This window comes from Hippocampus bargibanti, linkage group LG04, assembly GCF_051943395.1.
Source record: "Hippocampus bargibanti isolate YZ-2025 linkage group LG04, ASM5194339v1, whole genome shotgun sequence".
Taxonomy (NCBI): domain Eukaryota; kingdom Metazoa; phylum Chordata; class Actinopteri; order Syngnathiformes; family Syngnathidae; genus Hippocampus; species Hippocampus bargibanti.
Window position 1 is genome coordinate 29,835,789 of NC_142737.1, and position 23,407 is coordinate 29,859,195.

General features: G+C 41.5%; 1 protein-coding gene across 1 annotated transcript in view; it reads left to right on the forward strand.

The window, feature by feature from the left end:
- The window catches only part of nelfb (negative elongation factor complex member B), a 31,397-nt gene that overhangs the window by 284 nt on the left and 7,706 nt on the right, over positions 1–23,407 (forward strand). Inside the window, exons 2-10 of the mRNA XM_088995051.1 lie at positions 4,469–4,629; positions 5,416–5,515; positions 11,087–11,317; positions 13,313–13,498; positions 13,582–13,694; positions 13,859–13,961; positions 18,770–18,865; positions 18,985–19,127; positions 22,499–22,605. Of these exons, the coding sequence (XP_088851177.1) occupies positions 4,469–4,629; positions 5,416–5,515; positions 11,087–11,317; positions 13,313–13,498; positions 13,582–13,694; positions 13,859–13,961; positions 18,770–18,865; positions 18,985–19,127; positions 22,499–22,605 (1,240 nt within the window). The remainder of the gene's footprint in view (positions 1–4,468; positions 4,630–5,415; positions 5,516–11,086; positions 11,318–13,312; positions 13,499–13,581; positions 13,695–13,858; positions 13,962–18,769; positions 18,866–18,984; positions 19,128–22,498; positions 22,606–23,407) is intronic.

The following is a 23,407-nucleotide window of genomic DNA, read 5'->3' on the forward strand; positions in this document are numbered from 1 at the left end:
TATGTCTGGAGTATATGGTAACCGCTTACCGCTACACTTTGTTTGAAGGTACTAAGCAGTACGCACTAAGTTTTAGCACAGTTTATTCATCCAGATTTGTGTTTGTCCGATTGTTTTGCGAATCGATCTTGTCTATGGGTAAACGGACTGCATTTTGGAAAAGTATTAATTATACACCGTGATTCAACAAAACGCATATGGTCTCAAGCGTGTGTATTTTGTGCATGGCTGTGGCTGAATGTGCACTTTGGATGCCCTCACCTCCCATCCACAATAAAGCATCACACTCCTTGTAGCACTATTCTCTAGTTCCGTTCCATAAGTCTATCTGGCCATTCAAACAGTCTATATAGCATCACACTCCTTGCCTACCTCCCCACTACTGCGGGTTTGCCGTAATTAGTACAGTTTTCATTATCCCATTCCGGGTTACGGTTTATGAATGAAAATTACGGTTTCCAATTAAAAACAAGAAGTCAAAAATCATCAAAATAATAAATACCCACCGTTCATTCAAAACACAAGATCGCTAAGTATCGTTTCTAAATTTAAAACAGGTAATCTGCTCAGTGACCGCTGTTAGCTTCCTTTAAGATGAATTGCGCATGCGTGTGCTAAGGGTCATTCTGGAATCAAGTCATGAGTTAGCATCGGTTTTATCATTGTCATGTAATGGCATCTGCCGGAGAAAAAGCAACAAAAAGTGTGAAATCTAAGAGAAAACTGCAGTTGTTTCATGAGGAATACTCTCAAGCATTTCCAGGAGTTATACTTCAGTCAAGAAAAGCTGAAAATTATACGAGTTTGTAATTTGAGTGTCATACCTGTCAACGTTGGCTAATAGCTGCCTGTATAAATGATTACAATTCCCGTATAAAAGTTGTAGTACGCCGTACATTATTTGAAATGATTAAAAAAAACGCTAACAAGCGGAAATGCAGTCAGTTTACTGCGCGTGTGCACATTATGCTTTTATCAATCCGACTGTACGCAGCGATTAAAAAAAAATATTAATACGATTGAGGATTACTTTTCCTGGTTTGCCCATGACAATAGTAGCAATTGGCGGCAGCATTGTTGTTGGCTATCAACAGTTGAGACTAACTGGATTTGAGCCAAAATGGTCTTTGGAAGGTTGGTTCACAATTTAAAATAAATCCCGTATAATAGTTGTAGTATGCTGTACATTATTCATACCTGCAAACTTTTGAAACCAGAAAAGCCGAGTATTATGCCCGGGTCCAGGGACTGAAGTCCAGGTGAGACGGTCAGGGGGGCAAAGCCCCCCGAAGCCAAATGATTTTTAACGTCACAGCGACTTAAAATTCGGCTAAAAACACTATACAAATGTTGATCAATGTGAAAGTTATACTTGTGAAAAATATCTATATTTCAACTTGTCAGTCATGAAAATATTTTGGTTGATTGTACAACAGTAAAATAGTAGCAAACATGATGAAAAGGTTTCTTCAGCCGCCATCTGTACTTCTTTGAAGGTGTCGGATGTTTCGTTTCTTATCCAAGACACTTTGTCAGCAAACTAAAGTCTTACTGGTAGTTTAGGTAGTTCAGAGACATGGCGGTGCTGGACTCTGCTATGATAGGTCCCTGCTCTCAGGTTGGGGGAGCAGAGGACTACTCCCTGCAGCTCCACGTATTGTTCCTATTGTTCTGACTAACGACTGGCCTGATTGCCCCATTTCCACCGGTATCACCTCATCAGTATTAATCCTATTTTGCCTAAGCAGGCTATTGTATGAAAGATCCAAATTGAACCTCACCCCACCATATGGGTTTAATGAAGGATTTAGCTGTTTTATGAAAATGGTTTCTTTGACTCCCCTTTCTAACCATCTATGTTCTTTAAGATTTTAACCTCATTGTCATCAAATGAGTGGTTGCTAGCTTTTAGGTGCATATGTATTGCCGATTGAGGCCCACTAGTATTATCCTTGCAATGTTAATGAAGTCTTTTTTTGAGAATTTGTTTAGTCTCCCCAATGTACTGCTCTTTACAATTTTCATTCTTACAATGTATTGAATAAACTACATTACTTTGTTTTTCATTTGGCAGCCTATCATCTGTAAGAAGTACAGATGACGGCTGAAGAAACCTTTTCATCGATGGACCACTCCTGTACGACTGAGAGCTTACACAGTCGAGTAGCAAACATGATATTTTCTTGACTGACGATTTCAAATATAGATATTTTTTCACAATTATATCTTAGACATTGATCAACATTTGCAGGGTGTTTTTAGCCTCTGTTTAAATAGCTATGATGTTAAAAATCAATTGGCTTCGGGAGGGGGGGCTTTGTCCCCCTGACCCTTCACCAGGACTTTGGCCCCTGGACCCTGAAATATTACTAGGCTTTTCTAGTTTTAAAAGTTGGCAGGTATGTCGTTTGTAGCACTGTTCTCTAGTTCCCTCATTCTGTTTGGCAATTCGTACAGACAGCAGACTGAAAGTTCACTACTTTTCATTGGTCGTATATCGCATGGCCACCATATCTGACGTGCAACCATCCATCCATCCATCCATCCATCCATCCATCCATCCATCCATCCATCCATCCATCCATCCATCCATCCATCCATTTTCCAGACCGCTGAATCCTCACTAGGGTGGCAGGGGTTGCTGGACCCTATCCCAGCCGTCTTTGTGCTCAAGGCAGGGGACACACTGAATTGGTTGTCAGCCAATCACAGGCACACAGAGACAAACAACCATTCACACTTACACTCACACCGATGGACAATTTGGAGTGTTCAATCAGCCTGCCATGCATGTTTTTGGAATGTGGGAGGAAACCAGAGGACCCCAAGAAAACCCATGCGGGTCCGGGGAACATGCAAACTCCTCACATGGAGGTCGGAGCGGGTCTTGAACTCACGACCTCTGACGTCGGTGTACTAATCACTCGTCTACCGGGCCGCCCACGTGCCAACTACAGGCAACATCCGACTTACGACCGGGTTCCGTTCTGTCCAAACGGTCATAAGTTAAAATGGTCGTAAGTCGAAATCCTTTCAAAATGTTGAATAAAGACTCTGTGTTAAATGACATGCAAACGATCTGATTCGGACGCTATGGGGGCGGACGGGCGTGGGTCTGAATCGCTCGTGTTCTACCGGTTGCCCTCTCCCCGGCCTTACCTCGCTCTCCGCGCTGACGCGTGGCCCGACCCGCCACCTCACCCCGAAGCAGAACGAACTGTCTCAAAGAGGCGGCGGCGCCGGCTGTATTTCCGAGACGCCGCTCTCGTCGCAGCGGTCCCGAGCGCGAACGCCCACCCGCGTCGCTGCTGGCGTCGGTGGACACTCCCCCTGTTCTCATCGCGGCGTGCCCACGCGCCCGAGTGCCGAGGCCCGAGCGCCGAAACGCTGGTGAATAGTCTTCCATAAACTGAATAATGTGTGGTTGTAATTTGAAATAAATAGCTTTTTAATCAAAGCCACAATTGAATTTTTCATGGGTACGCATCTTTTTGGATGATGATGACACTTGTCCCGAGGGGTCACCTGTATGTAGCTCACGCACACACGTGTAAATAGTTCAAACACATGCACACCTCGATAAATAGATTATTTTTGTTCTGTTTCTGGTTCTGTTCTGTTCTCAAGTTAAATAAATATAGGTTTGTCATCAAAAGTCTTTTTTACTTTTGTTGTTTCATAGAAGTAAACTGTCCAGGTGGTTGAGGTGTCACTCGAAGTTAAAAATATGATCCTTGATCACCTTTCTGCTTGAATTTGTTTTTCTTCACAAAAAGCTCTTTTTCTTTGCTTTTTGGGAAAAATCGGGCATTTGGCCTGAAACTGCCAGATTTTAATAGCCAATATCTCCTGAACCAAATCAGCTAGAAATGAACTTTTTTTCTGATGAAAGAAGCGAGTCTAAGGTTTCTAACGCTGTGTTGAATGTTTATGTAGTCCTAAAACTCAATATTCTCTGGGTCCTGCAATTTGAGTGAAAGTGAGGAAAAACCCCTAGCACTGGAGTGGACACATTTTTGCATGTCTGGCAGTAAAGGAGTTAAATAGTGCTCCGTAAGCCATGTTGAAATATTTTGTAAATATGAATGTTTTGCATAATAAAAAAACTTTTTATTTGGGGCAGTACAGTATTTTCCTGACTATAAGGCACACCTTCAATGAATGACATTTTTTAAACTTTTTCCACATATAAGTGGAATTTTAAAAAATTGAAGTGCCTTATAGTGTGGAAAATACAGTATTTAATTTTGGAATGACTGTTACTACACATAAAATTCATAAAAAAAGACATCAATACTAAATCAAATATGAAGATTTTTTTTTCTCAGAGTAAACTATATTTGTAAAGATTTAATGAAAATGATTCAACCTCAATGACAAAAAAGACGGGATTCTAAGGGTTTTATGATCATGTTTCGATACTTGATATTGATTAATTAAGACGGTTTGATACATCTTATGATTGTAGATGGAAAATGGCATCTTGTTGCCCACTCTCCAGTCTGCCCTTCCTTTTCTGGATCTTCACGGAACACCCCGGTTGGAGTTTCACCAGTCAGTCTTTGATGAACTGCGGGAAAAGCTGATGGAGCGAGTGGCTACTATTGCCGAAGGCAAAGAGGAAGACAGGTATGAAAATTGGCTATCTATTGCCCCCTTTTGACTGCTCTCTACACATTTTTGCTCCAAAAAAGTGTATCCTGAGTGGTTTGAAAATAATAATGACCCAGCTTCCTATCAAACCTCACTTTATCAGCTATTGGGCAGAATGCCACTGTGTGAAATGGCTGAGTCGACTCGTCTTCGTCTTTTTTACTGTGCTTAGAAAATCTTGTTTTTCTATCCTTTCACCCCCCACCCCAACCCCTTTCAAATTGCTGCTGTGGACCGCATTGTGGGACGAAGAAGGTTTTCTGATTCTGATCCTGAAAACACACTGTTGATACCGACTTCAACAACATGACCACATCTTGAAATAATGCTCAGTCACTGCCCAAGGGTGCTAAAAACAGTTTAATTATGCTGATGCCAAATTTTATAGTGCCTCTTGCAAGTGTTTAGCGGCAGCTAAACAAGTTACCCTTGTGGCGTTAATGTGACCCATTTAATATTGGTGCTTCTCCGCAATCTAGCATTTACTCCAGAATAAAAGTTAAAACCGCCTCCTGCGGAGGCTAAAATTTCCTCTGGTTTAAGTTGTTTTCAGGGGCTTCCCTGATGTAACTTTGCACAAGTGAGCGCTCTACAGGGGCAGCCAGTTCTACACCAGAGTAAAAGTGTAACCATTTGATTCCAAGTGACATTACAATTGACATCCTATCCAGAGTGGAAATAACCAGTGCATACAGCACCACCCGCTCCAGTTTCAAAAGATGGCAGTCCAGATGTGTTTTTTTGTTTTTCATACATGTCTAGATATGGGAAACTTGAAGAATTGCTGGAGAAAAGCTTTCCACTGGTCAAAATGCAATCCATTCAACCAGTGGTGATGCAGGTGCTGAAACATTTGCCCAAGGTAAGTGTTGGAAAATAAATTCTAAATATTAGGTGTTTTTACTTAGTTTGTTAGAAAGTATTAACATCATAGAGCTTTGTGCATCACCACCATACAGTGTGCAATTCCCAGTAGTAGTAGTACTTTTTTTCCTTTGTCTCTGCCCTGCTGCTGCCCCTTCTAGTAACTTTTCTTACATTAACTAAATTGTTAGACTTGCAAACCACATTTCTCTAATTCAACTAATAATTATAATAAGTGTATTGGATTGGATTGGCCTTAATTAGTCTCGCAGTGGAGAAATTTACATTTCACAACTGCAAGGTTATAAAAGGAAGAGTAAAGGAAAGGTCAGGGATGCATCTGGGCCGTGCCCTTGCGCGCCATTTACGCATTTTGACACCCACTGGCGCAACTTTGTATCTCTACTGCGGCAGCACAAGAGCATGTCTATTACGATTAGTGCATATTGCTACATGATCTGCAATACATGTGACATACTTCTGTTATAATAGCTAGAAACACATTTAGTTAAGCAGCAATTGAAAACGTTGTTTTCCATCAGATGTTTTAACTTTCATCGTCTGCCATCTTGCCTTCCCAATATCTTGCCATAATCACCTTGCATTTGTTTCGGTGCGTTCCAAAGTCGTGGTAAAGGATATTTAGAGCTTTTCCATAATCCGCCGGAAACTGTCAAAGGAGATATTCGAATATTCATTTACCCATGGTGCATTGCAGTCTATACATCAAACATGGTGCATGTTTGCAAAATGAGTGCGCGAACAGGAGTAAAACCCTAAAAGACATTAAAAACAGGCAGCAAACAAACACACATTTTCGTATTTTAAGAAACCATCGAATAAATCTGCGGGGTGTAGTCACAATTCGTTCCAGCAAACTGCTGTTCTTCTTTTCCTTTCGGCTTTTCCCTTCAAGGGGTCGCCACAGCGAATCAGTGACCTCCATCGTCAGAGGTATGATCCGCATGTTTGTTTTGGCCAAGCTTTTACGTCAGATGCCCTTCCTGACACAACCCTCTGTATTTATCCGGGCTTGGGACCGGCACAAGAAGACTTATGTCCCTTTGTGGCTACAGAACAAGTAACTCGCTCAGTAAAAGGCTCCAGCAAACTGCTGTTAATGATTCAAATTAATGGCTAATGGGAATGATGTCAGAGCTGCTGCAGCACATTGGAAATCTTCAAAGCAAAGACATTTGCTTAAGTAGCCACTAGTAAGAAATATTGTGCTAAGTCTGTTCTCTTTGTCTTTTCTGTAATAACGTATAATGTTAAAATAGCACAGGATTGATTGTGTAGTAACTAAAGAACATTTAAAATGGAGCATCAGAGCAGAGCGCCGATGCGTATGTTGAACTGTCGCGGCTTGGAATTGAAGCGGATTTATGTGGGACAAGAAATGTGAGACAATCTCTTTTCATCAATGGATGCTACAGCTGCGTGTTTGCTTTCAACATTTAGCTTGTAGTCGACGTGCACATTCCACCATGATGTCCCTGATCCACTGGCGAAAAGATGATTTGATCTTCTCCTATTTCATCTAGAACTGCTTCATGCAACAAAGAGGGTACAGAAAGTGCTTAAGAATGAATGACTCGCTGTGTCTTTGTGTTGTCACATTATTTGTTATTTAGTTTTTTTGTTCTTTTGACTTCAAGACGACGCCGTGAGAGTGGCTGCCTTTCCAGCAGCTCCTGAATTTTGTTTAATTTCATTCCATTCATAACTTTGCTGCTGTGAAATGTAAATTTCTCCACTGCGAGACTAATAAAGGAAAATCCAATCCGATCCAATCCAAAATGTGTTTATTTTATGTATTAATACATTATTTGACTTGAATTAAAATTGTTGATATTAGAAAAATATTTTTTTGAATGTTTTTCAATTGCAATTTAATTGAAATATCATGCTTCAATTAATGTATTTTGGTTTATTTCAATCAATTTACTATACTTCGGCAATCTAGTTAAATCTGGCCCCATCAATTTTAGAATTTCAGACACAAGGGGGCCAATTACAAGGGGGCCAATTGGCCCCCTTTTTTTTATTTCTTAGACGCATGCTGGCTGCTATAAAGCCAGCTACTCTCATGGTGCCATCTTGAAGTCAAACAACAAACAACCGAAAAAAATAATAATAATACATTTTATTTATAAACACCTTTCAAAAGTCTCAAGGACACTATACTGTAGATTCTACAGTCACAAACACAAAACAATAAAACCACAGATAAACTTATAATGGGAATTTTAAGGTCTGACCGATGGAGGAGGGGCATGGTTATGGATGTCTTTAAATGTATATAAAGTGATACACTGGCTTACCAACTTAATTGGTTCCCAGAAAGTGTGTGTAATGTGAAAAGTGTGGATTACAAACATTAATTTCCCATAGGAAACCATTAAAATGAGAGTAATCCGTTCCCAGGTGCCCATAAAACATAATTTTCTACTAAATAAGCCTTAAAACGACACAAAATATACCTTATTTTATGTATATATAAATGTGATATGGTATTGAAATAAACTGTACTGTATAATAGTCGTTTTACTACCTTTGTGATGGTTATTGATGGCTTTATGGAATTGAGTAAGAGGAGGTGGGAGGGAAAGTCACATTCCATAAGGACTGTAGGAAGGAGGGTTAGCCCATCTTTCATTGGCTTTTCCCCAGCGACGGACTTCTCTTCCTGTGTAATGAAAGTCCGGTTAGGCATCTTTTTCCAAAAAAGGCCGTTTTCATCAGCATTAATGAGGATCTTGAGGAATGATTCCTTGTAAGCTTTGGCAGCTTTATTGTCAGAACTGTCTCCCTCACCATGACGAATGGCATTATGAATCCCTGTATGAATCCCTGTACGCTTAAAGGTCTCGAACCATCCGTGGCTAGCCTTGAAATCATCAATAGATGACGAACTTCCAGGTTGCCTCTTGACGATATCCGAGTGAAGTTGCCGTGCTTTCTCTGCAATAATTTTACCTAGTTCCTCATCAATTGTGTTCTGTTTAGCTGGGTTGATATCTTTTTGCATAAAGTGTCTCAAGGAGCTCTAGGTTGTACATCTTGGAAGTTGTGATATTGCAACTGATGCAGGCAGACACACTAGAAACCTCATTAATAGCTGGTTCCCTTGCTTGTCTTTTCTCTTCAAATTGTCCAGATGGTTTGTGCGGGTTAGTTGTGGAGCCTGATTGATGGGATATTTTAATCTTGCAGCCTACACTCTGCCCAATGAAGTTGCTATCAATAATGTTGAAACGAGTCCAAATTTCACTGTTTTTCTATCCATTTTCTCACCTTTTCACTTTGGTTTTTTTGTCTTTGTTCATGTGCTCACTCCCCTCCTCCTCACCACTCCTCCTCCTCACTGCTGCATATGTCCTGCTGCGTGTGTCCCCTCCCTCCTCTACCGCAGATCTTGACCAATTACGTGCGGCTTTAACCGAAGACTGGGGGTGGGGAATAGAGGACAAAAAAAGTCGCCTGCCATTTCCAGCTCCTTCGTAGGAGCCGGGCTCTCTTCGTTCACTTAACTCATTCCTCCCGGCAAACGACTACAGTCGTTGTGTTTTTACTTCCGTGTATCCCGAGTCACGCCTCCAGTCGGGGTAAAGCAATAGCAAATAATGCCGGATGCCGACTACAGGCGGGCCGTGAATAGATGTTAACCCTTTACGGACGAATGTGCTTCTAGCTCGAGAAAATGAAAGGTAGCAGTTCAAGTGCTGATTGAAACTGATGCGGCACAAGTTACATGTCCCTTTAAAACAGATTATATGCAGCTTTGCTTTTAAATCCGTCAGTGACATCATCTCCTTCATGCGCAACACAACTTGTTCTCCATCTTCAAAGCGCCTTCTATTTTTCGTCATGGATGAAATACCACGTAAGTATATGTTGTAACTATTTTATGAGCTATTCAGGTTTACCTTGATACTGAAATGCATAAACTAACGCTAACTTGTTTATTTACCGAGAAATATTAAAAATAAGGAATGTCCCGAATTCGGAACATTTTAACGCTAACGCTATTTTCATGATTATATTGTTGATCCTGACTTGGTACCCGATGCGAATAATTTTCCACGAATAGCAGTACCTCATAGCTTTGCATTCTCAATATGGTTATTGAAACAGAGGTCCATATGTTTTTTTTTCTAAAATACCCATGTACTGTATATCTTTCCAGATCCTGATGAGAATGAAATAGATGACCATGTTGATGAAGACATTTTGGCATCTGACACATTCGTGACTGTTGCATTGATGAACTTCTATCACCATTCAAATACTTTCGGGCTGATCAACTACGTGCTGCACACGCTATCTCCAGGAAATCACTCAAATGGTGGAAATACCTGTTCTGGTTTCTAGTGAATATTTGTATTTGCAATGGATTTATACTGATGAAACTCTCTCCAAACCATCAAGTGAAAACCAGAACAGGTCGCCTCCGAAAAAGGACTCAGTTAAAATTCAGGACAAACTTAGCTCATCAGTTGTTTGGCAATTACAGAAGGAAAAGAAAAAGAGAATGCATGAAGGAGAATGACACTGCTGCCCTCCTTCATTGGCCAGTAGAATTGGATAAAAAGAGAACATGGAAAGAGTGTGCAAAGAAGAAAATTTGTCGCGAGCCAAGAACAGGTTGTGAGCAATGCAATGTGAACCTATGCATTCCATGTTTTAAACCATACCACAAATAAAAACATCCTGAATTATTTTAAATGCATTCTAGGTTTATTTCATGCATATGTGACTTGTTGTGAATGCATTTTGTTGTAATTTGCAGGTTTTGGAAAAAAAATATTAACATTGCAATAATTTTTTAAAACTTCAATCAATTTCACGAAAAAAACTTTATCTTATTCTATTATATGTTATGAAACTGTACTGAAAGTTTCATAAAGATTGAACAACAAATAAAGAAGTTATAACAGTTTATTTGAACACACATGTTTGTTATGAATTTCCTGCTGAAGCCACTCAGGGAGCACACTACAAAGCTAGGCTGCAGGCTCTGTAGACTGTGGGGGAAGAAATGCAAAATGCCTGCTAGGGAGGAAAGAGTTAAGAGATCCTGCTCCAAGAACCGGCTCGTTCGCGAATGACATCACTCATTGTGACGCTCCGTGTGTTTCCCGAAAAATAGTTTGTATGCCAAGGTAAAATTTTCATTAATTTAACATTCGGAAACCGAAAAGTTCGTAAGCCGAGGGGTTCTTAAACCGAGGTCTCACTGTATAAGTATTTCAACATTAATTCTAAGTTTGACAGAGAGCCAGGACCCTCACGCCTCCCCTCGGAGAGAACCACTGTTTTAGGGTCACTTAAAGCCATCTCTAATAGAATATTCTGTTGACAAGTGACATTAATTAATAAATGGTAAGTTAAGCAAATATATTATTCTGATTCTGATTCTGATTTCAAAAATGTATGTCAAACAAGCAGCTTTTCACATTAAGCAGCATCCAAGCAGTAAATATCACTTTCAAGAAGGTTGGTGACCACTGTTTTTCTTCATAAAGGGTTACAAAAGCAACATCCAACAAACTGTGTACTCTTCCAGGTACCAGAGAAGAAATTGAAAATGGTCATGGCTGACAAGGAACTTTACAAAGTGTGTGCTGTGGAGGTGAAAAGGCAGATCTGGCAGGACAACCAGGCCCTATTTGGGGATGAGGTTTCACCTCTCCTAAAACAGTATATTGTGGAAAAAGAAACCGCTCTCTTCAGCAGTGATCTCTCTATTCTGCATAATTTCTTCAGTCCATCTCCCAAAATGCGTCGTCAAGGCGAGGTGGGTGTAAATACAAACGCTCCCCTACTTACGAACATTCATGTACAAAAGTATATACAAACATTTTGCGGGTATGTCGAAAAATGTTCAATGTCCCAAGTGCCCAGGAATTGCACCATTTGTCGTTCACAAACACAGCAAATCCCCTTTCTTTCTTCTTACCGCTCCCTGCATTCGTGTTCGCACATATGAGTTGGAAGCCCTCCAACTCAGCGTGTGTGTCCCCGGAGTGATCGCCGACAGCCGTGCTTTCGTGAGGAGCAGCAAACTGGTTTCATGGTACTCCATCTGATGTTGCGTTATCGCCATTGCTCGTGCATCGTGTGTGCGAGTTGTTTCCCAGTTCACGGAAGTCACAAAAAAGTAAAACGGAGATGAGCAGAAATGAAAAGATGCCCATTTCCTCACCAGAGGTTTCGGGGACAAAAATACATAAAACACGATCGGACAAATACATAAACAAAATAGTCGGACGGAAAGGGACTCAAACAGGTTTAGGAGCTGCTGTAGAGGCAGCCGTGCAGGGGGCACCATGATATAATGCAACACAATGCTGCTTTTTTAAAACTTCAAAAATCAAGTTAATACGTACTGTATCTTTATAGAGCGTATCCAGGTATTTTACTCAATGTTTGTTTTTCAGTACAAACCAGGTTACTTAAACAAGCCTTAAACATACTAATATAAACCTTAAACATCCTTATATAAGCCTTAAAGGACAACTGACGTCTCCGGACAAGTTGTGTCCATAATTTGTAAAATGTCTTCAAATGACTTCTACTGAGCGTATTTTACAAAAATTCCACCGCATATAGCTATATTTTACGTTTTAAGACTCGCGCTGAATATTCCGGAAGTCTTGTTTTTGAGTTGGTGACGAGTCCGTACGTTACGTCACTGAAGGAACGCCCCTGACCGAAAAAAGGACACATTGTAGCAGTCCTTCCATCACGTCAATGCAATTTGCTGTACTTTGGTCTGAAAACGTCGTGTAGGACCAAAAAGAGGCAGAAGAGGGTGACAACCAACACCATTTTTTTGTTTATTAACTGACATCAGAAAAACGTTTTATAGCATCTAAAATACCCAAAACACGCAAGCTGATATTTTTAGTCAAATGAAAAACACCAATAAAATGACTTAAAGTGTCCCAAAACTACTTCAAAATGACCTCAGAAGGTCCCGGCCCCTTGTTCGTGACGTCACGCACAGCGTCTTGCCTTGCTCGAGAATCAAAACAATGGCTTCAGATTCGGTGAAGATGCTTTCTTGTTACTCATCCAGTTATGAATATGATTCAAATAGTCTAAAGAAGAAAGCATAAATGTTTGCAATCGATTAAAGAAGTGCTTGCGTATCAATTCGAGCCGTCAGGACTGCAATGTAGTGTCCCACAAAATGCACAAAATGGCGCCCAAGCTCTGTTAGAAATGGGCTGATTTGTTTGCTGGGAATTTGTGTCAGCTATTATCAAATAGTAGTCTTGGTGCAACACACAACGATTCACCATCGCGTTATTTATGTGTTTTCCTTCACATTTCGCCATCAACACGGATCAACACGAAGTTTTCAGACCGAACAAAGTACCCAAACTGCATTGTGTATTGCTTTCTCGGTCAGGGGCGTTCCAGACGTGACATCACGGTAGGTATCGTCACCAACTCAAAAACAAGACTTCCTGAATATTCAGGGTGAGTCTTAAAACGTAAAATATAGCTATATGCGGTGGAATCTTTGTAAAATACGTCAGTAGACGTCATTTGAAGTGATTTTACAAATTATGGACACAACTTATCCGGAGGCGTCTATTGTCCCTTAAAAATACATTCCATACAAAATATAGCACTGAAGCAACCTATGAACAAATTCATCGTACGAACGACCGTTTGAAAAGTATCTCGTTCGTAAGTTGGGGAGCGTCTGTACCAATAAACTCAAACACAATATTCTCCAGAGATGTTTACTCAAACTATTTTGTTTGTGTGTGCGTGACAGGTGGTCCTGAAGCTGACCCAGATGATTGGGAAGAATGTAAAGCTTTATGATATGGTCTTGCAGTTTTTGCGGACACTGTTCCTACGAACACGAAATGTTCACTACTGCACTCTTCGAGCAGAACTGCTCATGTCTCTCCATGATTTGGACATCAGTGAAATATGTTCTGTTGACCCCTGCCACAAAGTAAGAAGGCATAGCTTTTTTTTCATTAGTAATTAAGCATTGGGATTCATGATTTCAATGAATTGTTTTTAATTATTTTTCAGTTTACTTGGTGCTTAGATGCTTGCATCCGAGAGAAATTTGTGGATGGAAAGCGAGCCAGAGAGTTGCAAGGGTTCTTAGATGGAGTCAAGAAAGGACAAGAGCAAGTCCTTGGGTAAAATAAATAAATAAATAAATAAGCACATAAATACATAAATACATAAATAAATAAATACATACATAAATAAATACATACATGAATAAATACATACATAAATACATACAGACAAAGTGGCCGTGGCTTATCAATGCTTGTTGATGGCCCTCTGTACTTTTCAGGGACCTGTCGATGATCCTTTGTGACCCATTTGCTTCGAACACCCTGGTGCTCACCATTATGAGGAACCTGCAAGAGCTTCTTAGCCAGGATGCTTTACCCAGGGTAAGCAAAACAATCCACGTTTATTTAAAGTCTTTAATTGGAAGCACTTCAGTTGACATTATGTAAAATTAAAAGTTTACGTTTCTGCAGCAAACAACACCATTTTAGACGGAATAAAATGTTTGCTTCAGTATAAAGTCATAACGTTGTGACTTTCCTCAATTTTGAATCAGAATCAGAAAGCTTTTAATTTATTTCAGGGTGCAGTCATGTTGTTGAAGTCGGTATCAACACATAGGGAACATTTTTGCCTATACTACTACATATACTACATTTTCTTTTTCCTTGAGTTGCCTCTGTGAGATATTAAAATGAGTTTGATTAATTCAAACATTTGTATGTGACAAATATGTAAAGAACACAGAAATCTAGAAGGGGGCAAGTACGTACTATTTTACAGCACCATACCATAATGTGTGTGTAAGCTCTCAGTCGTACAGGAGTGGTACATCAATGATTCTTTGGCCTATACACATACTGTGTGTGTATATATATATATATATATATATATATATATATATATATATATATATATATATATATATATATATATATATATATATATATATATATATATATATATATATTGTGATGTCACGAGAGGCTGTGTCCTGGAGGGCAAATACATCCCCCTAAGATGGCTCCACCCAGAGAGAGTCTTGGCCCCATCTGATGGAAGGCAGCAATTAAAACCACACACCTGCAGCTGATCAGGGCGGGATTGGCAGGCAAGGCTCTTAAGGCAGAGAGCCTCTGAGTGTGGAGGTTGGGGAAAGACAAGCTCGATTGCTGTGCTCTGTGAAGAAGTTGATTGCTGCGTGGAACTCATTGCCAGTTGGGACCACACGACAAGACATTGGGGTTGGACCTTGCTAAGGTGGCTAGGCTACATGAGGAGGACATCAAGAGGGGTGAGGCCTAGAGACTCTTGGAAAAGAACTCCGTCTTCAGTTTTACCTCAGAAGAGACTTTATTTTGATTTAAGTATTGGAAGAGACACTATTCAAACCTTTGTTGCTTGTGAATCCCCCCTGAAACCTTTGATTAAAACCTTTGTTTGTATCCAAACCTGTCGTCCATTGCACTTCTTGTCCCGTCCCGCTGAGAGCCAGCCTCTCATGATATCACATATGGTGGAGAATGCGGGCACTGGACAAGCGTTAGTAAGTGCATGGACATTGATGGTTTGTGTTATGGTTTTTCTAAATTGAAAATATCCTCAATTACAAAAAAAAAAAAAAAAAAAAAAATGGAGGACATTTTGAAAACCCTGCTTGCAAGTCAGGAAGCCCAATATCAGGCCAATTTGGCTCTCCTGGAGGAGCAAAGGAGAGCCAATGAACTGAAGGCAGAGGAATTGCTCTGGCAAAAACAAATGGCCGCCAAGAACATGCCCCGGGTGAAGGCGGGGGATTTTTTTAGCCAAGATGGGGGTGACGGATGATATTGAGGCGTACCTGCATACATTTGAAGCAACAGCCACTCAAGAAAAGTGGCCCAAGCAGCAGTGGGTGGGATTGCTTGCACCCTTCCTGACAGGGGAATCGCTGAATGCTGTCCTGGACTTGACCGCAGACAGAGCAGAAGACTACGACTATTTAAAAGCTGAAATTCTCAGCAGACATGGGCTCACCAAGTTCGGGATGGCACACCGCTTCCACACCTGGACTTTCCAGCCAGACCAACCTCCACGGGCACAGATGCACGAATTGGCCCGCATCGCACGGAAGTGGCTGGAACCGGAAAGGAGCACGGCAGCTGAGGTGGTCGAGGCCATTGTCGTGGATCGCTACTTACGAGCCCTGCCCTGTGAGGCGAAAAGGATAATCAGTCAGCAGTCGCTGACTACTGCGTGTCAAACAGTGGCAGCGGTGGAGCAGTACCAGGCCACAGCGGAGATGCTGCGAACGACCAAGAGGGAAACCGGCAACACATCCCCACCCCGGACTGAAATGGCCCGCCCAAAGTTGCCCAAGACTGCCAACACAGCCAAGATTGCTCCAGGTGGTGTCAGAGGTCCACCCAGGCAGTGGCGGACGCCCAGTGGCACCGAAACCAGACGATGCTACAGATGCGGAGAGACGGGACACATCTCATGGCAGTGTGGAAAACCAACGGAAGAGTCCATGCCGTCCGTTGACTCTTCCAGTGCCCACCCTGCTCATTATGCCTCCCTCCTGGGGGGGAGTGACAGCTCACTAACAAGGCCCCCCACCTGTCCGGTGACAGTGAATCAACAGGATGTTGAAGTCCTGCTGGACTCCGGAAGCCTGGTCACCTTGGTGCGCCAAACGCTGGTCGATCCAACCAGGTTGTCTCCAGAGAAAACCCTTCCAGTCTCCTGCGTCCACGGAGACACCAGAGAGTACCACACTACTGAACTCACCATGACCACAACCAAGGGAATCATCCGCACGGTAGCCGGTGTGGTTGACTCTCTCCCTGTCCCCCTCCTGATTGGATGCGACTGTCCGGCCTTTCACCCACTGTGGAGAGAAACACAGGAAAGACTGGCCCGACTACCTCGGAAGGGGAGAGGTAAGACGCGTGTAGTGAATACCCAAGCCTACCCCTCTGATTCACTCTCCCCAGCCTGTGCTCTCCTATGGACAGCAGATGCACCACCGGAGACGGAGTCTGGCCCAGAGACCGCCGAAGAAACTCCAGCCCCAGAAAATCTCCCGGCTTCCAGTAGTGATGAGAACCCAGGGACTCAGAAGCTGCCTCCTCTAACAGGCCGGTATGGTACAGCCCAGTTACAGGATCCTACCCTTGCCAACGCCATGAAGAATGTGCAGGTTTTAGAGGGTGTGGTACTGGGGGAAAGGACAAGCCCCACATACCTCCATTTTGCGGTTGATTGCGGGCTATTATACCAGGTGACGAAGCAAAATGATGAAGTACGTGAACAACTTCTTGTACCACAACCACACCGAGCTACAGTACTGGACTTGGCACACACACACCTGCTAGGGGGACACCTAGGGGTTGAAAAGACAAAAGAGAGAATCTTGCAACGGTTCTTCTGGCCAGGGGTGCACAAGGATGTGGAGAACTATTGTCGTTCTTGCCCCGAGTGCCAACAGGTGGCGCCCAAGTCCACATACAGAAACCCGCTCATTCCCTTACCCATCATTGAGACCCCTTTTCAGAGGCTTGGGCTGGACATAGTCACACCTCTACCAAAAAGTGCTAGGGGACACCAGTATATTTTGGTTATGATGGATTATGCCACTCGGTTCCCAGAAGCTGTTCCCCTCAGAAAGGCTACCACAAAGCAGATCGCAAAGCAACTGTTTCCTCTCGCCAGCCGGGTAGGGATCCCAAAGGAGATACTGACCGACCAGTGAAGCCCCTTTATGTCCAAGGTCATGAAGGACCTGTGTGCCCTGCTCAAGGTCAAGCAACTGAGAACCTCCATCTACCACCCACAGACAGATGGATTGGTAGAACGATTCAACAAGACACTCAAGGACATGATGAGGAAAGTTATCAAAGAAGATGGCCGAAACTGGGATCAACTGCTCCCGTACTTGCTGTTTGCCGTGAGGGAGGTACCACAGTCTTCTACCGGTTTCTCACCCTTTGAGTTGTTGTATTCTGACAGACCCCAGGGACTGCTGGATATCGCCAAAGAGGCTTGGGAAGAGCAGCCGTGCCGACAACGTACCCTCATCGAGCATGTGGGGGACATGCGGGAAAGGATGAGGGCCATTTATCCGTCGTCCATTGCACTTCTTGTCCCGTCCCACTGAGAGCCAGCCTCTCATGATATCACTATATATATATATACAGTAAACTCTCGTTATATCGATATCGGATATATCGATAGTCCCGGTTATATCGATACTATTTCTATGTACGCACGGAGAAAATTACATGCAAACAGGGTCGGATATATCGATAGTCCCGGTTATATCGATATTTTTTCGGACTCCCTTGAATATCGATATAACGAGACTTTACTGTATATATATATATACGTATATACACACACATACACATATATATATATATATATATATATATATATATATACACACACACACACACACACAGACAATAGAGTGATCAATGTAGCCTCAGGGAATAATCCTCTGCTCCCCCCAACCTGAGAGCAGGGACCTATAATAGCAGAGGTCCGGCACCGCCACCTTTGGACAGTAGGGATATATCTATGGGACCAAAGCTACCAGCAAAAATTTTTAGTTCGCTGACAAAGCGTCTTGGACAAGACGCGAAACGTCCGACACCTTCAAAGAAGTACAGAAGACGGCTGAAGAAACCTTTTTATCGACATACAATAATGACTGACAGGTTTCCCATCGACTCTTACAAAGCCTTTTTTTAAATGAATTTATCTGTGTTCATATGAACACGCTTTGAGTAAATGTGTTCACATTATTGAAAGAAAAAAACTTTGCTAAATGACTTCCGAAATGACTTTCGTGGTAAGATCACATAGTCATGGAAACAGAACCAACCAAAAATATTTTTCCGTCAGATTGCTAAAACTTGATGCTTGTCATTTATCTCACACGGCCACAAAAGTAAAGTCTCGATTCTGGACTTTACTTTTCTAGACTCTAGAATTTAACTTTCGCTTCAAAATGTAGAAACCTTGGGATGATTACATTACTCTGCACCTACTGTTAGTTGATATCTTGATATTAAGTCCAAACTTTTATCAAACAGATTATTTTCCTCAAGTGCTGTCTTTCTTGTCAGTCCTACTTCTTTCTGAAACAACTTTTTTGAAAACGGATCCAAACAATCATCTGAAAACATGCTGCTCTATTTGTCAACAGGATAGTCCCGATCTGATGTTGCTTCTCAGGATGCTGTCTCTTGGTCAAGGAGCGTGGGATATGATTGACAGTCAAGTTTTCAAAGAACCTCGTTTGGTATGTACTGTAAAATTCTCTCCATGAGTACTTGTGCAACATGTGCTTGGTTTGGTTTCAGTAAACAGATTGTAAGTGATTTTGTTTTTGTTTTGTACTTGGCACACACTGGCACTCAGGATTTGGAGCTAATGACCCGCTTTCTGCCTGCCATGATGTCTGTGGTTGTGGATGACCACACTTACATTGTGGAGCAGAAACTTCCCACCGAAGAGAAGACCTCACTCTCCTATCCTACGACTTTGCCAGATGCCTTTAAAAGGTATAAGCTTACAGAACAAAGAAAAAAAATACACTCATCTGCTCCAAAATTCAATAATTTATGTGAATAATTTATTTGAGATAATGGTGCCTTTCAAAAGTTTTCACACTAAAGTATTGCACATTTGTTCCCTTTCCTTAAAGGACAACCGACGCCTCCGGACAAGTTGTCTCCATAATTTGTAAAATCACTCCAAATGACTTCTACTGAGCGTATTTTACAAAGATTACACCGGATAAAGCTATATTTTATGTTTTAAGACTCGCGCTGAATATTCAGGAAGTCTTGTTTTCAAGTTGATGACGATGCCCACGTGACGTCACATTTGGAACGCCCCTGACCAAGAAAGCGGCACACAATGCATTTTGCGGTACTTTGTTTGGTCTGAAAACTTCGTGTTGATCCGTGTTGATGGCGAAATTAGAAGGAAAACACATAAATAACGCAAAGGTGAATCGTTGTGTGTTGCACCAAGACAACTATTTGATATTCGCTGACACAAATTCCCAGCAGACAAATCAGTCCATTTCCAACAGAGCTTGGGCGCCATCTTCTGCCTTTGTCTGGGACGCTACATTGCTGTCATTGACGGCTCGAATTGATATGGAAGGACTCCTTTCATCGATTGTAAACATTTATGCTTTCCTCTTCAGAACTACAGTAAAATCTCATTATATCGATATCGGTTATATCGATAGTACCGCTTATTACGATACTATTTTCATTGCCCTTGCACATTTCTAGTCTTTTTATGTATAATTAGTACCGTTTAGTACGATACCCGGTTATGACGATAATCCGGTTATTACGGTGCTCCTTTTCATCCCCCGCCGGCCATTTTTGTTGTTTATATCGATATATCCGTCGCGCCATTGGTCAACTTGGTCACGTGTCTTGTTACGTGAGCCGCCATCGGTCGCGCCATTGGTCGACTTGGTCACATGAGCCGCCATCGGTCGCCCTATTGGTCGACTTGGCCGTGTGACTTTGTCACGTGACACGACATCGGTCGCGCCATTGGTCAACTTGGTCACGTGTCTTGGTTACGTGTCACGCCATCAGTCGCGCCATTGGTCGACTTGGTCAGGTGACTTGGTTACGTGCCCAGCACCCGTGTAGCAGAGCCATTTTCATTTTCAGACGCTACCTCGTGTGTAGCAGACGAGATTGAAGTGTTTGTGTTCAAAGGTAAAAATGGGAAGCAGAAGAAGATTGATGACTTTTTTAAATTGTATACATAATACAGTAAGATGTAAGCGTTGCAGTTTCCCTGTTGTGTTATGTCCATGCCCACTGTACTGTATATGAATGCAATCGTTTTTTGCAACAATGTTTCTTGTTTTGTCTGCTGAAGCGCGATGATTTTGAAAATTATTAACACTCCATACTGTGTATTAAAGGACAGCCGATGTCACTTTTTATTCAAATGCAAATAAAAATGACTTTACGCCAAGACGTCTTGCATTGCTTGTGAATCCAAACAATGGCTTCAGATTCGGATAATATGCTTTCTTGTTACACATCCAGTTATGAATATGTTTCAAATACACTGTAGTTCTGAAGATTAAAGCATACATGTTTACAATCATTAAAGAATTATATGTGCCATTTTGAGGCAACATTGGGGGAACATCTCCCAAAAAAAAAGGGAGCTAATGGCCAGCTCCGTTTCTTATATGGCGCTTGGCTGCCCTCTTTTGGCGGCTTTTGTTTAATGCAGTTCGGCGCAGGATCGGATATATCGATAGTCCCGGTTATATCGATATTTTTTCGGACTCCCTTGAATATCGATATAACGAGACTTTACTGTATTTGAATCATATTCATAACTGGATGAGTAACAAGAAAGCATCTTCTCCGAGTCTGAAACCATTGTTTTGATTCTCGAGCAAGGCAAGACATCTTGGTGTGATGTCACGAACTGGGGGTGGGACTTTCTGAAAACCCCCAATTCGCAGCTCAATTTGTTGCAGTTTTAGCACACTTTAAGTCATTTTTATTGGTGTTTTGCATTTGGCTAAAAACATCAGCCTGCGTATTTTGGGTATTTTAGATGCTATAAAATGTTTTTCTGATGTCAGTTAGGAAACAAAAAATGGTGTCGGTTGTCCTTTAAAGGACAAACGACACCCCCGGACAAGTTGTGTCCATAATTTGTAAAATCACTTCAAATGACTTCTACTGAGCACATTTTACAAAGTTTCCACCGCACATAGCTATATATTACGTTTTAAGACTCGCACTAAATATTCATGAAGTCTTGTTTTCGAGTGATAACGATGCCCGAAGTGACGTGATATTCGGAATCTCGGCCTCTGACCGAGAAAGCGACTGGGTACTTTTTTTCGTCTGAAAACACCATGTTGATCGCAAAATTAGAAGGGAAACTACATAAATAATGCGATAGTGAATCGTTGTGTCGCAGCCAATGGCGGTAACACGCATAAAGTAGGTGTAAGTTCACACAAATCACCAGACTATTCAGCCCATTTCCAACTGAGCTTGTGCGCCATCTTGTGTATTTTTTGGGCGCTACATCGGAGTCCAGATCTTCACCGGTTTCATCGCTTGCAGACGGCTCGAATTGATACGGAAGGACTTCTTTAATTGCAAACATTTATGTCTTCCACTTCAGAACTATTTGAATCATATTCATAACTGGATGAGTAACAACAATTCTCTGAATCTGAACTCTCTGAAGCCATTGTTTTGATTCTGGAGCAAGGCAGTTTGTGAAGGAGTACCCTGGCGTGACGTCACAAACAAGGGGGCGGAACTTTCTGAATCTCCCCAGTTTTGAGCGAATTGGTGGCAGTTTTGGGTCACTTTGGGTCATTTTTATTGGTGTTTTCCATTTGACTAAAAATATCAGGCTGCGTGTTTTGGGTATTTTAGATGCTATGAAACGTTTTTCTGATGTCAGTTAGGAAACCAAAAAGTGATGTCCGTTGTCCTTTAAAGTCACATTGAAAATGTATTTTGTTTGAATGTATATATATCACTTTGAACTGTAAGGAAAATGTCACTCTGTTGTAAAATATTTTTGTAAATAAAAATCAGAAAGGGTGGCCATTGCTTAGCGCGGTGACCTCACAGTGCAAAGGTAACAGGTTCAATTCTAGCTCCAGCCTCCCCTTGTGGAGGCGCATGTTTTCCAAGAGCCTTCGTGGGTTTTTCCTTGTTCTCTGCTTTCCTCCCACGTTCCAAAAACACTCGTGGAAGGCTGATTGAACACTCAAAATTGTCCCTTGGTGTGAGTGTGGATGGTTCGTCTCTGTGGATGAATGAATTAATGAAAAAAAATCTGAAAAGTGTGGCATTCGAAAGTAGTCAATCCTTATGAGTCACATATGTGATTGGATTTGCCTCAGATACCTGCAGGAGAACCGAGTGGCCTGTGAAATGGGTCTCTACTACATCCTACACATAGCCAAGCTGAGAAACAAGAATGCCTTACAAAGGTTGCTACCTGCTTTAGGTGAGAATCCACCCTGTTTTTTTTTCAAAGTAGTCAACCTGGGCACTTCCCATTGCTTATTTAACTTGTACAAATGTACAAATATCAGTTCAAAAACTATAACACTGACAGAGTGCAGAACCCACTCAAAAAAAAAACTCAACACATTTTTCCACATTTATGCTTCAAACATAAATATGTAAAATATGATTTATTTGTGAAGAAACATGACACAATGAATCCTACAGTATTTAAAACTTTATAACTTTAAAAGTCGATCTTATGTTTAGAAATTTGGGCTAATGGCTAAAACAAGGCTCAAGAATGCACTTAGGCCCTCACACTCACATGAATTTGAGCATTCTCAGAAATTAACCGCCACCGTTGTTAAATATAGTTAGCTTTTCTTCTGTATATGCTTCAATAGATGTCTAGAGATCCATATTAAAATTACGGGTTGATATAAAAATGACACAAATGTAATGCTGCCATTGCCTTTTATTGAGCATCTTAATCTTTATTAAGTTCTGTAGCCACAAGGGGACACAAGCCAGTGTCTTCTTGTGCCGGTCCCAAGCCCGGATAAATATAGAGGGTTGTGTCATGAAGGGCAGGTAACGTAAAAGCTTGGCCAAAACAAACATGCAAATCAAACCTCTGAAGATGGAGGACACTGATTCGCTGTGGGGTTGCCACAGCGAATCAGTAGTAGTAGTAGTATTTTATTATTACAAAATAGATTATTGTGACCTATACCTTGTATAACTCAATTGAGGAAAAAAATACATATTAGAAATAGAAATAAATAACTAAGAAAACCCAT